The following is a 13,798-nucleotide window of genomic DNA, read 5'->3' as shown; positions in this document are numbered from 1 at the left end:
GGAGGGAGGGAGGGAGGGAGGGAGGGAGAGAGAGAGAGAGAGAGAGAGAGAGAGAGAGAGAGAGAGAGAGAGAGAGAGAGAGAAGTTAACCCTATGCTCACTACCACTCATATCTTGTCAGGGTAGAAAAAGAGAAAACACCTTAACTAAGAAGCAAAAAGGCAGAGCAACTGCAGCCTGGTTAGGCCAGGGAAGACTTGAAGCCAGGTATTTAAACCCAGACACAGTTCACCAGGAGTGGGCATGAATCCAGCAAGTTCTGTGGCCTTCTGCTGGCTGTTTCTCAAAGACACAACTACCTTATACCTTATTCTTTATTCTGGGAAGAATGAAGCCAACTGCACATCTGGAAGCATTCTCAGGGTATCCAAAGAAGCCAGGGCAGCGTTCCTGCTGCTGTGATTAGCCAGCTCCCAGGTAGCAGTGGGGAAGGCTTACCACAGCATAGACCAATCACAGTGTGTGAGAGGTATGTGTGTGCACACACGCGTGTGTGGAGATCACATTCTCTGTGTGAAAGAAGGTGTGTGTGCACATGTGTGCCTGTGTGTACACAGAGGCCACAGCAGATGTGTGAAGTCTCACCCTGGGGCTAGGATGGCAACCATCGAGTCTCAGCATTTTCCTGTGTCTGCCTCTTGGGCACATGTGTTTGACGCATGCTCACACTCACCGAGCCAGTCTCCAGCCTCACACTGTAATTGTTTCTACTGTCATACTTTTATTGTGTATGTATGTTTGTGAATGCTGCGTGGCATTCCAGACACTTGTGAACTGCCTGACATGAGTACGGGGACCCACACTCAGGTCCTCTGGAAGAGCAGGAAGTTCTCTTAACTGCTCTGCCATCTCCAGTCCCAGCTCTAGATTCTTGAGGAAGAGCTTTTTCCCGTTGCTAATGGCAAAGCAAGATGAAGCGTCACTCAAACTTGTGATGACACCAATCTTACAAGTTTGTGCCCCTCGGAAACATGAACAAAAATGTCAAACCCTGTAGGTTCTGAATAGGGATGACAAGATTAAATTTTGAAAGGATAAGGAAATTTTGAAGTTCACTGGAAAGTCTAGAATGTAACACCAGGAGCTTAATGTCTATGGATAACAACTCACATTTTGGGGGAAGAAATGACACACAGAGAATGACCTGCCTTACAGAATTGGAACAGGAGTCAGGAATGGCACTTGTGTGTTTCCTCTGGTACCCTCCTAAAATGCTAGGTACTGTTTGCTGCTCAATTCAAACACATAGCTGGGGGCTTTGGCACTTGTTCCAACTGTGAAGGTCTGGGACTTTAAATAGTCTTGTGCTGGGCTAGGTAGGAAGAAAGGCAACAGAAGGGTAGCTAAGGGCTTAGGTTGGAGGAATTTGGATTCTGCCGTTAAGAAGTACTGTCCTTATCAAACTAGGCTGGTCAGTAGAAAAACTCCAGGCTGTTCCAAAACGCCTAGTCTACAGGAGGCCTGAGGTCCAGATGTTGGATGGGGCCATCTGCCTCCACCGAGTGATGTTTGTTGTCAGTCCTTCAGCTCAGATAGCCCCAGTAGGTGCTGTTGCCCTGGATAGGAAAGCTGGATTCAGTTCCTTGAGGTCCCTGGTGTTTGATGTAAAGGACACAGGGAGGGTTCTTGGGGAGTTTGGTGAGGAAGAGAAGGAGGGGAGGAGAGCGCTGGTTACATCTGGAGATCCGTGACAGCAGCACCACAGAGGTGCGTGTCTCCTGCCTCCACAGCACCTACACGCTAAGAGCCAGGCAGGCAGAAGCACACAGCTCCACCCCGGTTCATGTACCCAGTGCGCATATCTGTATGCAGAAGGTGGTGAGGGATTGTGGTGGACAGGTACACTACTCACACCAGAGCAGGCTCTGTACTTGAGTGTAAGAGTATCAAACAAGTCTCTTTTTCACACACAATGTTACTTTATGAGATTCAGTGTCAAATATTTCTAAGAATAAAATTCTGCTGGCAGAATTTGATTCTGTTCCCCTACTCTTAGAAGCTTATAATTTCCTAAATCAGTATGTATGTCTTAAGAGACGTTAGGAAAGAGTTCTTGTGGACCTGTGGATGGAACCCCCACACTAGGCCCACTGCACACATTAGGTAATTGCAGGCAAAGAGCCACTGAGCACAGTCTCAGCCTAGGACACACTTCAAACTGAATATGGGTTGGAGGACCACACTGAAGGCTCCGTGTTAGCTGTCAGCTCCTGTCACTCACACCCATCAGGGCTTCTGAGGGATCCGAAGGAATTCCCTTGTGGGAATACTCCAGACAGTGGAGTGGATGCACTATCCATGCAGGCCTGTCTGCTGCGGTCTTGGCAGGGACACCTGTGAGGGGACTTGCTCTATTTCACGTCTCTTGAGTCACGAAACACTTAACCCTCACCATGAGAGGGTGCAACTCACCAAAGGGGAAAAACCGGGCACTTGGACTTGTTTTTACAGTTTTTCCAAGAAAGAGGCTGCAGCGAGGTGGGGTAGGCTGTGGGGCTCTCCTCTTTGGCTCCAAAGCAGAAGAGTGGAGTCTGCACAGAGGGGAGGGAAGGAGGCAGGAAGCACACAGGAGGGATCTGGACAAAGCCTCCGCTGCCACCACCACCACCAAAAACATCCTGCCATGACAGGCCAGGGTGTCGGGTGCGGAGAGCCAGGTGCCCCCTTCTCCAGGTACTACACCTTTCCTTGGATCTGAGGTTAGTCACCACATCAGGGACCTATGCTGGGTGTCTAGGAGGGGACTGTGGGCTATCACAGAGCAGCTGGCACCTCCAGAGAACTGGGTAAGGTGAAAGCCCAGTTTAGAGTGGGCACTGGGAGCCTGGCAGGCTGAATTACAGTAGGAGGCACTGAAGGAGACAGGAAAGGATGGGGCCCAGATCATGTCAACCTGAGCATAGCTCTGCCAAGACTGCTGGGCAGACAAGAGCTCTCTCCTGTCCCTCGGTCTGTCTGCCCTCTCTTCTGGGGAAAATAAAGGCTGATCTTTGAAGTCAGAGACTTAATGCTGCTAGCGGTGCTTTATTGGCCATTTGCTTCCCTGTGCACTGTGCGTGTGGTGGCTATTGTGTACCGTGTTGAGTGTTGGCTTTGCCGACGTGTCTCTAAAATCACTGTTCTTTGTTAGAAGGTGCCACAAGCTGGGACTCACAGCCATGTCTGGAGACTGCTCACTCATTCCTTGCATGTTTCCTATGTGCACGTGTATGAAACATCCATGGTAACACACTTCCTGTTTCTCCTTTTAGCCTATCTTTTATTAGTTATTGGCATGGCAGGTATTTTTCTTCCTCTACAAAGTTCTGAAGGGGGTGTCCTAGCAAAGGAAAGTGCAGGCATTATGCCCTCCTGTTGGGTCCTTTCTCACATCCTGTCCTGCTCTTTACGTGAAGCCTGGGGACCTCGATGGAGTGATGCGAGCTACCCCCGAGTCAGTGTCCAATGAGAATCTAACTTGTCAGAGACTCCCTGCTGAACAAAGCGGAGGTGGGGTGTGGGGTGTGGGTGAAATTAAAATCCGACTGGTTTTGGGAATAAACAATATGGCTGCCCCTATGGATTCTGCCTGATTCTGGAGCACACCGGCTGATGACTGCCTCTTGCCAGTACCAGGGCTCTAAGCACACAGTGAAGGTGAGTGCGTTCTCTCAAGACAGCTCAGCTGCTCTACAACCATGGGAAGCTCAGCATCCTGCTAGGAGGCGTGGCTAGGGGTGTCTTCTGTGCCGTCTGAATCAGCAAGGGAACGCCTCCCTCACAGCCACTGGACCCGCCCATCTGCCACACCAAGCGCTACTCAATGTGCCCAAAGCCAATCAGCTCCTGCAGCACAGGGTCACTAAGGTTGCTCTTGGCCTTAAAAGGAGAGAGCATTCAAACCCCATGTGAAGCCAGGCATAGAGAGGGGAAGAAATCGCTGGGGACCCTTAAAAGAATAGGGGAGGGGGAAGAATGCCCCACCCTTCCCACCCAGAGTGAAAGGTGGAGCTTGTGAGGCCCCCCTTTCTGAGGTCCCCCTCGATGTGAGTATTCCTTAGCTCTCTCCTTAGCAAGGCTGCTGTGCAAGGCTCTGCACTCAGTGCTCAGGCACTGGAGAGGCAGCCACGCTTGAAGAGCAGCTGATGTGGAGAGAACCGGTCCAGCACAGGCAGAACAACCTTGACAGTCCCTGCCCAGCTGTTACAGTGTAGCTGAAACAGGAGGGAAACCTTCAGTAGTGAGAGCTGCCCTCTGGGGCGCTCTGCTCTATCTTTGCTCTTTGGCATACTGTGCTGGTACTCTTAGAGGCTGCTCTTCTCTGTGCCTCCAGGCTTGGATACGGAAGCTGTACATTCGTGTTCTGTGCTGTGTGCTGACCTGGGCTGAGCAGCCCTTCTGGAATTGATAGGACCTACATCTTTGTCCTAGGGTTTGAATGTTTGTTTAACGAAGGCCATCTGGTCTACCAGTCCTGGAGCAGCAGAGTGGCTCCCTCACTCTGTGATGCTGTTGGGGTTTCTGCTTTTCTGATAGTGAGATTAAAATACTAACAGTTGTTCAGAGACACATATTTAAGAAACAGTGTAGGATGTGCTCGTGCTACCAAATTTTAAGTCTTTAAAAAACCAGTCAGTCTGCACAGACAGGGTAAGCTGATGTGCTCTCATGTCTACCAGGCATGCTTGGGAGTTTTTCATTGCTACACGGTTGATTTTAAAGAGCTGCTAACCCCCGTGGGGACTTCCTGCAAATATTTTTCCTCGGTGCTTCTTTTACTGTTTTGTTCTTAGTAGTTTCCTCAGTTGAAAAGCCAGTACCACCAGCTACCTGAGTCACCCAGTGTTAGGACTGTTAGACACAGCAGGTGAACAGAGGAGACACTGGACTGAGAGGAAATCAAAGCATTTTCTTCTCCTGGTCTTTTATGGGGAGGCGGGAGGGGGGCAAGAATGGCCCAGCTGGAAGGTAAATACCCAACCCTGTTTTCCAGAAGGCTCTGTAAACTGGCTGAGGCTTTTATAGGCCCAGCCACCTGGAAATCTATCCACTAAAAAAAAAAATGTTTTGCAAATAAGTAGGCTGACACAGTCCTTGCTCTGTTGCTATGGTGTTGGATGGACCACAGTCCCTCCTGCATGCTAAGCCCCATCTCTACCACTGATGTCCCAGCCCCTGCACTGGATATTCTGACCAACATCAAAACTAGAGGCCTTCTACAAAAGAGCTCTTTGACTTAATCTCCCACCCAAGTCAGAGAGGAGAAAGCCAGCCAATCATCCAGAACCCCAGCCAATGCTCACTGGAGGGCACTGGGTGCATGTATGTGAGGCCTTTGCCCTTGTGACCATGGGCCATGAGGTATCTATCCCTGGCACACAGGCAGGCTCTTTAGAATTGCAAAGGGCAGTTATTTTACAGTGCTTCTTTGTCAAGGAGTTACATGGAGTGAAGAGACCTTTCCTTTACCTTGTATCTCTTTTTACACCCAGGAACTGGGCAGGCGAAAGGCTTCTCTTCCCCTCCATTCATGCACATGGAGCTGAGGATTGCTTCAGAGCTGATGGCGCTCTCTGTGGTCCAGGACTCATCGCTGTCTGACTCCTCATAGTCCACCTCTTCCTCGTCATACTCGCTGCCTATGGAGAAGAGATGTGCAAAGACCGTCAGAAGCTGCCACCTTCCCGCAGGCCAGCTGAAGGACAGGAGGACTAGCAATGGTGGCAGCCACAGGTGCACGAGGAGAGGCCATTCTAGACCCAAATGGACTGCTGTTACCCCTGGGGAGGAAGAGACCAGGTTAAAAGCTTCCCAGCAATCCACAGCTAGGAACTGGTGGAACAGGACTTCATTCTGTGACAAGATTATAGATAGGACTGCCTGTGGCTGCAAAGGGACCAGGAAGGCTCCAGGGTGGCTCCAGGGGCCCAAGCACACACAGACAACAATGATAGACCCTCTCAATACACATACAAGCTAGACTGGACAGGATGGTGGAGAGAACTCTGTCCCTTGGTCTTCTGTTCTAGTCTAGAAAACACAAACAGCTCTGGGAGGGAATCGTGCTTCAAACGGAGCCTTAGGTACCTGCCCTTAAGAGGGGACGCATGTTGGCTCTTTAGCTTACCGAGGCTACTGTGGAACTAGATGCAGGCCACCCCAAGCCACGGAGCAAGAAGGGCAGAAATGTCCAGAGCTCTGAGGTGCAGCTCCGGCTTCCTGGAGAGAAAACATTCCTTTCTCACCCTTCTCTCTCATCTGCCTTCTAGCCACACACTTCCCAGCAGGCCTGACATGTTGAGTGACTACTCAGAATGGAAGAGGAATCCTTTATATTCCTAAAGATGAAAGGGGCTTTGCCCAGAATTGAATCAGGACTCGGCTTTCCTGGCTTGGGACAGCTGGGATGGAGAAACACGTCAACAGTGGTCCTATTTTACTCTCTTTAATGAGGGAGGCCCAAAGCCATTTATTTTGCGCTTTTGCACAATACAACCCTGAAGGACATAATTCTACAGATCATAAACAGTGTAAAATAATATGTTGACAAGTCCTAATGCATTTACAAGCCCCGTGGAATAAATAGGAATTATAGCACAACATTAATAAGAATTATATGGTAGCAATTACCGTTGTGAAATTCATCCCCAGGTGTGAGGCTAAGTTGCACCAGGGGCCTGCCTAGGTGCTTCATTGGCTCGCTCTGCAACGTCAATTATTTCAACACCAAATATTGGCACTTTTATTGGGTTTCATTTTAATAGGCATTAATAAGACTGTTTGAAGAGCAGCTGAGGCAGCGGCCAAGGACGCCATCATCTGAGGCTGAGAGTTGAAAAGGTCCAGGAGGGAGGGGACTGCGTGTTTATTCAGTGCCCACTATGTTTCAAGTAAACTCCATGCCTTCTCTCACTCGATTCTGTGGTAGTGAGGAGGTAGGGAGGCGGCTGAACCCTATACACATTAAGATGTGTCTGTGCTCTGTCAGCCATGAAAGGATGCCGGTTCCCTGAGCCTGCATCCCTATAGCCTCACAGCTTACTTGCTCCTCCACTGGGTCCCTCTTCCTCCACATTTACTGGCTTTTTACCACTTACTCTTTACCAGTTAGCAGGCTTTTCTGTGCCTGCTAAGAACTCTTGGTGGGGGTGTGGAGTGGTAGAGAGTAGGGTGCCAAGAAAACACTGGCTTAACATGAGGCTTTGGGATTAAAAGTAGTTTTTAGCCAAGCCTGCTGTGCTTGACTATAGCACCCACCGTCATGTGAAATAAAAGTAGAGCGAGCTTGGCAATGCCTGCACCAGAGACTCTGTGTCGCTTGGCCACACAGTATTCCCAGTCTGTCCCGAGCAAACCTCTAAGGCCATTTTTAAGTAGGCTACTGCATAAGATGCTTTTCTCTTAAACAAAGGCCACATGCTGGTGTTCTTTAAACTGCCAGTTAGACAGCAGTAAATGTGATTTGGAAAGGCTCTTCAGCAGGCCTTCGGAAAGTAAGAATGACTAATTTACCCAGCTAATTGGGCTAATTTGCTCACCTGAACATGGAGAACCACTCAGCATTTACAACTTGGGGGAGGAGGTGGGAAAGCCCCTTAATGAAGCCCAGTAGAAGATGAAACTTTAAAACTAAACTGGATAAAAAGGAACCAGACCCTGAGGGGGTGGGAGTGGTGCTGCTGGAAACCACATGGGCCACAGGCAAAGCAGACAGGCAGGGATGCCGTACCACACCATAGGGTTAGGGAGCCTTCAGAGTCGAAGGGAGTGCTGACATGAAAGAGGCAGCCCCGTGGGCACTGCACTGGGTACAGGGATGCCTAACCCTGGTCATTGTGATGTCACAGGGCCCTGAGGGGACTGCAGGAGACTCACCCCCTTGGCTGGGAGGTAATGTACAAGAGACCTGTGTTTACTTCTCTCCGAGAACAAAGAGCTGTGGGAGCTGCCTCACATGGTGGCTTTTGTTAGCCGAGGGATAGGCTACGTGCTTTTGACTTTTCATGACTGTGGTATAAATCTCTTGGCAAATTTTATTTAAGGGTTAGAACTGCACTCAACAGCGCACCCTGCATCGGAGGGCTGACATGCAGTAGGTTCTCAAGGAAATGGATGGCAATGTAAGAAAATCACTCATATTACATACACATATCACACACACATATTACATATACATATTACACATACGTATTACATATAAATATCACACACACATATTACATATACATATCACACACATATTACATATACATATTACACACACATATTACATATACATATTATACATACATATATTACATATACATATCACACACACATATTACATACACATATCACACACACGTATTACATATACATATCACACACATATTACATACACATATCATACACACATATTACATATACATATTACACACACGTATTATATATACATATTATACATACATATTACACGCAGCACTTTTAGAAAAGCCAGTTCAGAAGCTAAGCATGGTGACTGCATGCCTTTAATCCCAGCACTCAAGAGACAGAGGCTGGCAGATCTCTGTGAGTTCAAGGCCAGCCTGGTCTACATAGTGAATTCCAGGATAACCAGAGCCATATAGTAAGAACCTGTCTCAAAAACAAACAAATAAAAACCAATCAACCACCAACAAGAGCAAAGCCAGTTTAGGAACTGAGAAAGGGGAAGGGGAGAGGGCTATGGATGACGTGCTCAAGCTACGTTCTGTACGTGCATGCAGACGCCTCCCATTGTCCATACCGTCATAAAAAAAAAAAAGAAAAGGCAGAAAGGCGCCCACAGAAACCAGGCCCTGCGGCTTGGCAGTGCTGGTGGACAGTGTCCCTGTCTCCTATCCCCAGCACAGGTAGAGGCCGGGCTGGAGCACAGGCTGAGTCCATACGCTGCCCCTGACAAGCTCTGTGAGCCCAGGCAAGCGACATTTCTTTAGCATCTTAGACAAGAATTCAGCAGTGTAGACATGACGGTCATTAATGTCTCCACAAGAAAGACAATTTAACCTGCCGTGCTGCATGGAAAACGCAGCAGCTCTCTGGGTTCATCTTTCTGGGGGTGAATTTTCTACCCTTACATTCCCTGGCTTCACATCCCCTCCACAGAGGCACTGGGCAGGTGACTGGAAGGGTTGGGCCTTGGTTCCTCTGCGACATTTCCGGTTTGGGAAGTAACTGGAGCTAGAATAAAAAAATTGTCACACTCTGAGGGACAGCCTAGAAACTCTGTCACACTCTGTGGGACAGCCTAAAAACTGTCACACTCTGAGGGACAGCCTAGAAACTCTGTCACACTCCATGGGACAGCCTAGAAACTCCTACAGGTGGTCGGCAACAGTTTTAAAAGAAATCGGTTTTGTGACTCATGTGAGAAAACTATCAAGGTGTTCCCTTAACTGCACACACCCGTTCACAGCTGCCATCTGGACAGACCCCATGTCACTGTGCACAAGCCCTGCTGTTTCTGCCACTTGTTCTCATGGGCCACAAGGGTCATCTCCACCCTTGTCCTCTCTCCTCCACTCTCTTCTCTCACTTCCCTGCGTGGCCATTTATTGCTATAGAAAGCCCTACTCCTGCTTTGGAGTTCTAAAGGCACTTGCGGCATCCGGACAAACAAGCCAGCCTGTCCAGAACACCCACATGCCGTGTTTTTATTGCCTAGCTCATCAATATTCTTCACTAAGAGCACATTCAGACCCACTGGTCTACCATCAGTTAGCTCAGCAGCAGCTAGCACTATGTCTCATAACTGACCCCTTCCCAGCAGCCATCCCACCTTCGCCTCTCTTAGAGCATGGGTAAAATTGTAGAGATGTCTGGCTTGGTGTGTGCTGAGATCTGAACTCTGGTGCCAACTACACAGCAAGTCCTCTTGTTTGTACATGTGAGTGTCTGTGTGTCGGTATGTACATAGGAGTGGGTACCTGCAGAGCCCAAGAGGAGGATGGCAGATCCCCCTGGAGTTACAGGCAATTGTGAGCTTTCCAGTGTGGGTACTGGGAAGAGAACTCAGGTCGTCTGCATGGGCAGTGTATATCCTTAACCACTGAACCATTTCCCCAACCCCAGCTACAAATAAACCAACCAACCAACCAACCAACCAACCAGAAACAAAAGGTCTTGCTAGGTAGCCCAGGCTGGCTTTGAACTCGTGTCTGCATTCCCTGAGTGCTGGTACTGTAGACATTCAGGCAAACTCTGTTTTTTTTGTGTTTGCTCATTTGGCAGAACAATTTAAAGACTTAGTTTTATTTTTGTGTATTTGTGTGTCTGCATGTGGGTGCAAGCACCAGAGTGTGCTGCCCTCAGAGGCCAAGAGGGGTGTGAGAGCCCTGGCGCTGGGGTTACCCCTGGGCAGTTATGGACCACCTGCTGTGGGTTCTTGGATCTGCATCTGCCTCCTCTGCAAGGGCAGGATGCAGCCATCTCCCAGCCCTGGCTGTCTTGGTTTTTGTGACAAACTGTCACTAGGTAGCCCAGGCTAGCCTAGAGCTCATTATGCAGGGCAGGCAGGCTTTGGACATGACACACTAGGATTATAGGCATGTGCTAACATACCCAGAAAACCTCTTTTTTCTTTTTAAAGAAAATTTAAGAACTACTTGTACTTGCTTACTGCTAAATGTTTCTATCTGTAGATATGCTTAACAAATATTTTTAAATATTAAAAACTATCAAATAACTAAGCCAGAATGCATTTCTAAAATAAAATACTCATTTGTAAGTGATGATTATAGTCAAATTCTACAAATTTCAACAAAAGTCTATCAGCTTTCCTCTTTTAGAAGTTAAGCTTTAAAAATATTTTAAAGGGGCTGGAGAGATGGCTCAGTGGTTAAGAGTACTGTAGGTTGCTCTTCTAGAGAACCTAGGTTCAATCTCCAGCATCTACATGGCAAGTTCCAGGGGTTCTGGTGCCCCCTTCCAGCCTCCACAGGCACTGCATGCAAGAGACACCACTGCATGCAAGAGGCACCACTGCATGTAAGAGGCACCACTGCATGCAAGAGGCACCACTGCATGCAAGAGGCACCACTGCATGCAAGAGGCACCACTGCATGCAAGAGGCACCACTGCATGCAAGAGGTGCAGGCAAAACACCTAGACATGTAAAATAAAAATTTGAAAATAAACATTTATTTTAAAACAACAAAGAATATGTTTTTAAGACAGGAAAGTAAAAAAAAATGATCAAAGTGCCTATAAAACAAACCTACACATGACAAGCTAGGTGCCATGCCATGCTGGGGCTTTCCTGGGGCTGTGAGACCTTGTAAGAGGAGGAGGCCGACTGACGGTGCACACAGAACTCCTGAAGTCTTCTTGGTACAGGCCGAGGGGGAGGGGCTAAGTTCCAGGGCTAGTGTGAGACTGTGCCAAATAAATACATCTAAAGCAAGCTACATAAAATAACTTTAGAAGTCAGAGGGAAGCAGGCAGGCAGGCAGGCCAGCAAAACATGGGGTTCGGTTGGTCAGGGCAGCTGGAAAAACATGAAGACAACGTTGCTTTACTTCCTGATTTGGACTCTTGAGAATATGTCATCAAGGTGTGTTTATTTCATAAACAATACTTTTTATTTAATTTATTTTTGAGACAGGTTCTTACTATGTAGCTAGCTCAGCTTTGCCTTGAACATGTGATCCTCCTGCCTCAGGCTTCTGTGGGCTGAGATCACAGGTATGGACGACTACATCTGATTCAACTCTCTTCATATGACTTTGTGCTGTGAAGCAGAGTGACTTTCAGAGGTCATACTGCTCCTCTGTGGCAGAGCAGGGGAGGCACCTATGGTCTGAGTCCAGGGTCTAGGTCTCACACTCTCCAAACACCGCTTTTATGGATTCAGTGCCTCTAGTCTCCAACAGAACTAGAACCCTCTGTTTAAACTCATCCCCGGGCTCCCACCTCACCTTCTCTCTCCTGGCGTTGCTGCTGTTCCTCATAAGTCACCTTCACTCTGGTTCCAATCCTGACCTCACCATCCCCTTGCAGGCCTTGGTAGCTTCTGCCCTGGGGTTTGGCTTCACCCCGACCTGGACATCCCTTTGTGTCTCCCACCATGTGAACCACTTTCTCAAGGTTTTCTGTCTTCTATTCTTCTGGAAACTCTCTTGATTCAAATTTTCTACCTCCAATGGTGTGTGTGGTTCATGCCATGTGTGCGCGTGGAGGACGCTGGGTGTGGTATGTCCCTCTACTGCTCTCTGCCATATTCCTTTAAGACAGGGTTTCTCACTGAACTGGAAACATGGTGCTTTGGCTAGAATGACTGGCCATAAAGCTACCAGGTACTGCCCACTGTTCCCAGTGCTGAGGTCACAGCATGAACAGCCATGCCCCCTTTTCACGTGGGCACTGGGGTCTTGAACTCTGGCCTGCGTGCTGGAGAACAAATGCTCTTCGCACTGCTGCTTTTAAATCAAGTCTCTGCTGCTCGTTCAGCAGGAACCCACGGCTGCTCGGTGCAGTGTTCACTTCTGAGTTTATCATCTGGGTGTGTGTAATGTTGGGGTGTACATGCCATGAGTATTACAGCACATGTGTGGAGATCAGAGGACAACTCGTGGGAGTCAGTTTGTCTGTTCACCTTGTTGAGACGGTCTCTCTGTGTCTCTGACACTCTACCCACTGTGAGCTTCGAAGTGATTCTCCTGTCTCTGTCTCAGATCTTGCTGGAGTGCTGGGGTTACATCTATGCACTGTCACATTCAGCTGTCTGTTCCTGTGGGTTCCAGGGATTGAACCTGAGTCACCAGGCCTGTACAGCCAGCACTCTCACTTGCTGAGCCATCTCACTGGTCCAGCCCTCACTTTAGCTGTTAAAGTCTGACTCTAATCCCTACCCCCACCAATTTATTCTAAAATTTGTTTCTACAGAGGTAAATTTCTACTGCTAGATGTTTTTATTTTCTAAGAAGTCTGTGATGGTTTGAAGGATTGACACCCCCCTCCCCCAAGGCCCATATGCTCAGTCACCAGATCTGGAACTGTTTGGGAAGGATTAGGAATTGTGGCCTTGTAGAAGTGGGCCTGGCCTTGCTGGAATAGGTGTGACCTTGCTGGAGGAGATATGTCACTGCAAGTGGGTTTGAGGTTTCAAAAGCCCACACTAGGACCAGTTTCTGCTTCAATGTGAGGGACCAAGACTTATATAGGTGCCAGGGATGTCAAAAGGTTCTACATAAGCAACGAGGAATCTCTGATGGTGCAAGTTCATGTCAAACATTTCTGGCTGAGTGTTCATATTAGTCAGTGCTTTGTTAGTGTAATCTTTTATATCCTCTGCTATGGGCACTTAAGCTTCTCCTTGTCCATCAGGTCACTGTCCACTGGAGTCACAGTGATGACACTTGCCATGTGTCAGTGAAATGCCAACTGGCCTCTCCCGGGAAGTGCCTTTCTCCCGTCTTCTCTCATGGGTAGATGCTCACCTAGCTTCCAATTCATTTTAGCTCAGAATCACATCTGCCATGAAGCCCACTCCGATGGCCTGTCCACAGGAGCCACTGTCCTACAGTTACAACCTATGCATCCTAGTGTCACCTTACAGTGTATCTGACTCCTAGCAGGTATTTTCATCTTTTCTGTTTTTATTTCTACCTACAATAAAAGGTCTACTTGGCTGAATTCCTGGAGGAATTACAAGGGCTTGTACACAGTAGGCAACAATAGGTGTGTTGAATAAATAAGAGGCAGAGGTAATGTGCAAAGGTCGGGTCTTTTGACACTGCGCCATGGCTTTTCCACATGCGTTCCTTGGGGGGAAAGTAGCACAAGCGAGGCAGGCGAGGGAGAC

General features: G+C 48.3%; 1 protein-coding gene across 2 annotated transcripts in view; it reads right to left on the bottom strand.

The window, feature by feature from the left end:
- Positions 1–13,798, bottom strand: part of Jazf1 (JAZF zinc finger 1) — a 303,749-nt gene that overhangs the window by 5,949 nt on the left and 284,002 nt on the right. For both annotated transcript variants that reach the window (XM_028758364.1, XM_028758365.1), the window contains exon 4: positions 5,449–5,618. In XM_028758364.1, coding sequence (XP_028614197.1) covers positions 5,449–5,618 — 170 coding nt within the window. The remainder of the gene's footprint in view (positions 1–5,448; positions 5,619–13,798) is intronic.

The sequence above is a fragment of the Grammomys surdaster genome, unplaced genomic scaffold (assembly GCF_004785775.1).
Source record: "Grammomys surdaster isolate TR1022 unplaced genomic scaffold, NIH_TR_1.0 126197, whole genome shotgun sequence".
NCBI classification, from domain to species: Eukaryota; Metazoa; Chordata; class Mammalia; order Rodentia; family Muridae; genus Grammomys; species Grammomys surdaster.
Note: the sequence above shows the minus strand (reverse complement) of the source record. Positions and strands in the feature narration are given on the sequence as shown.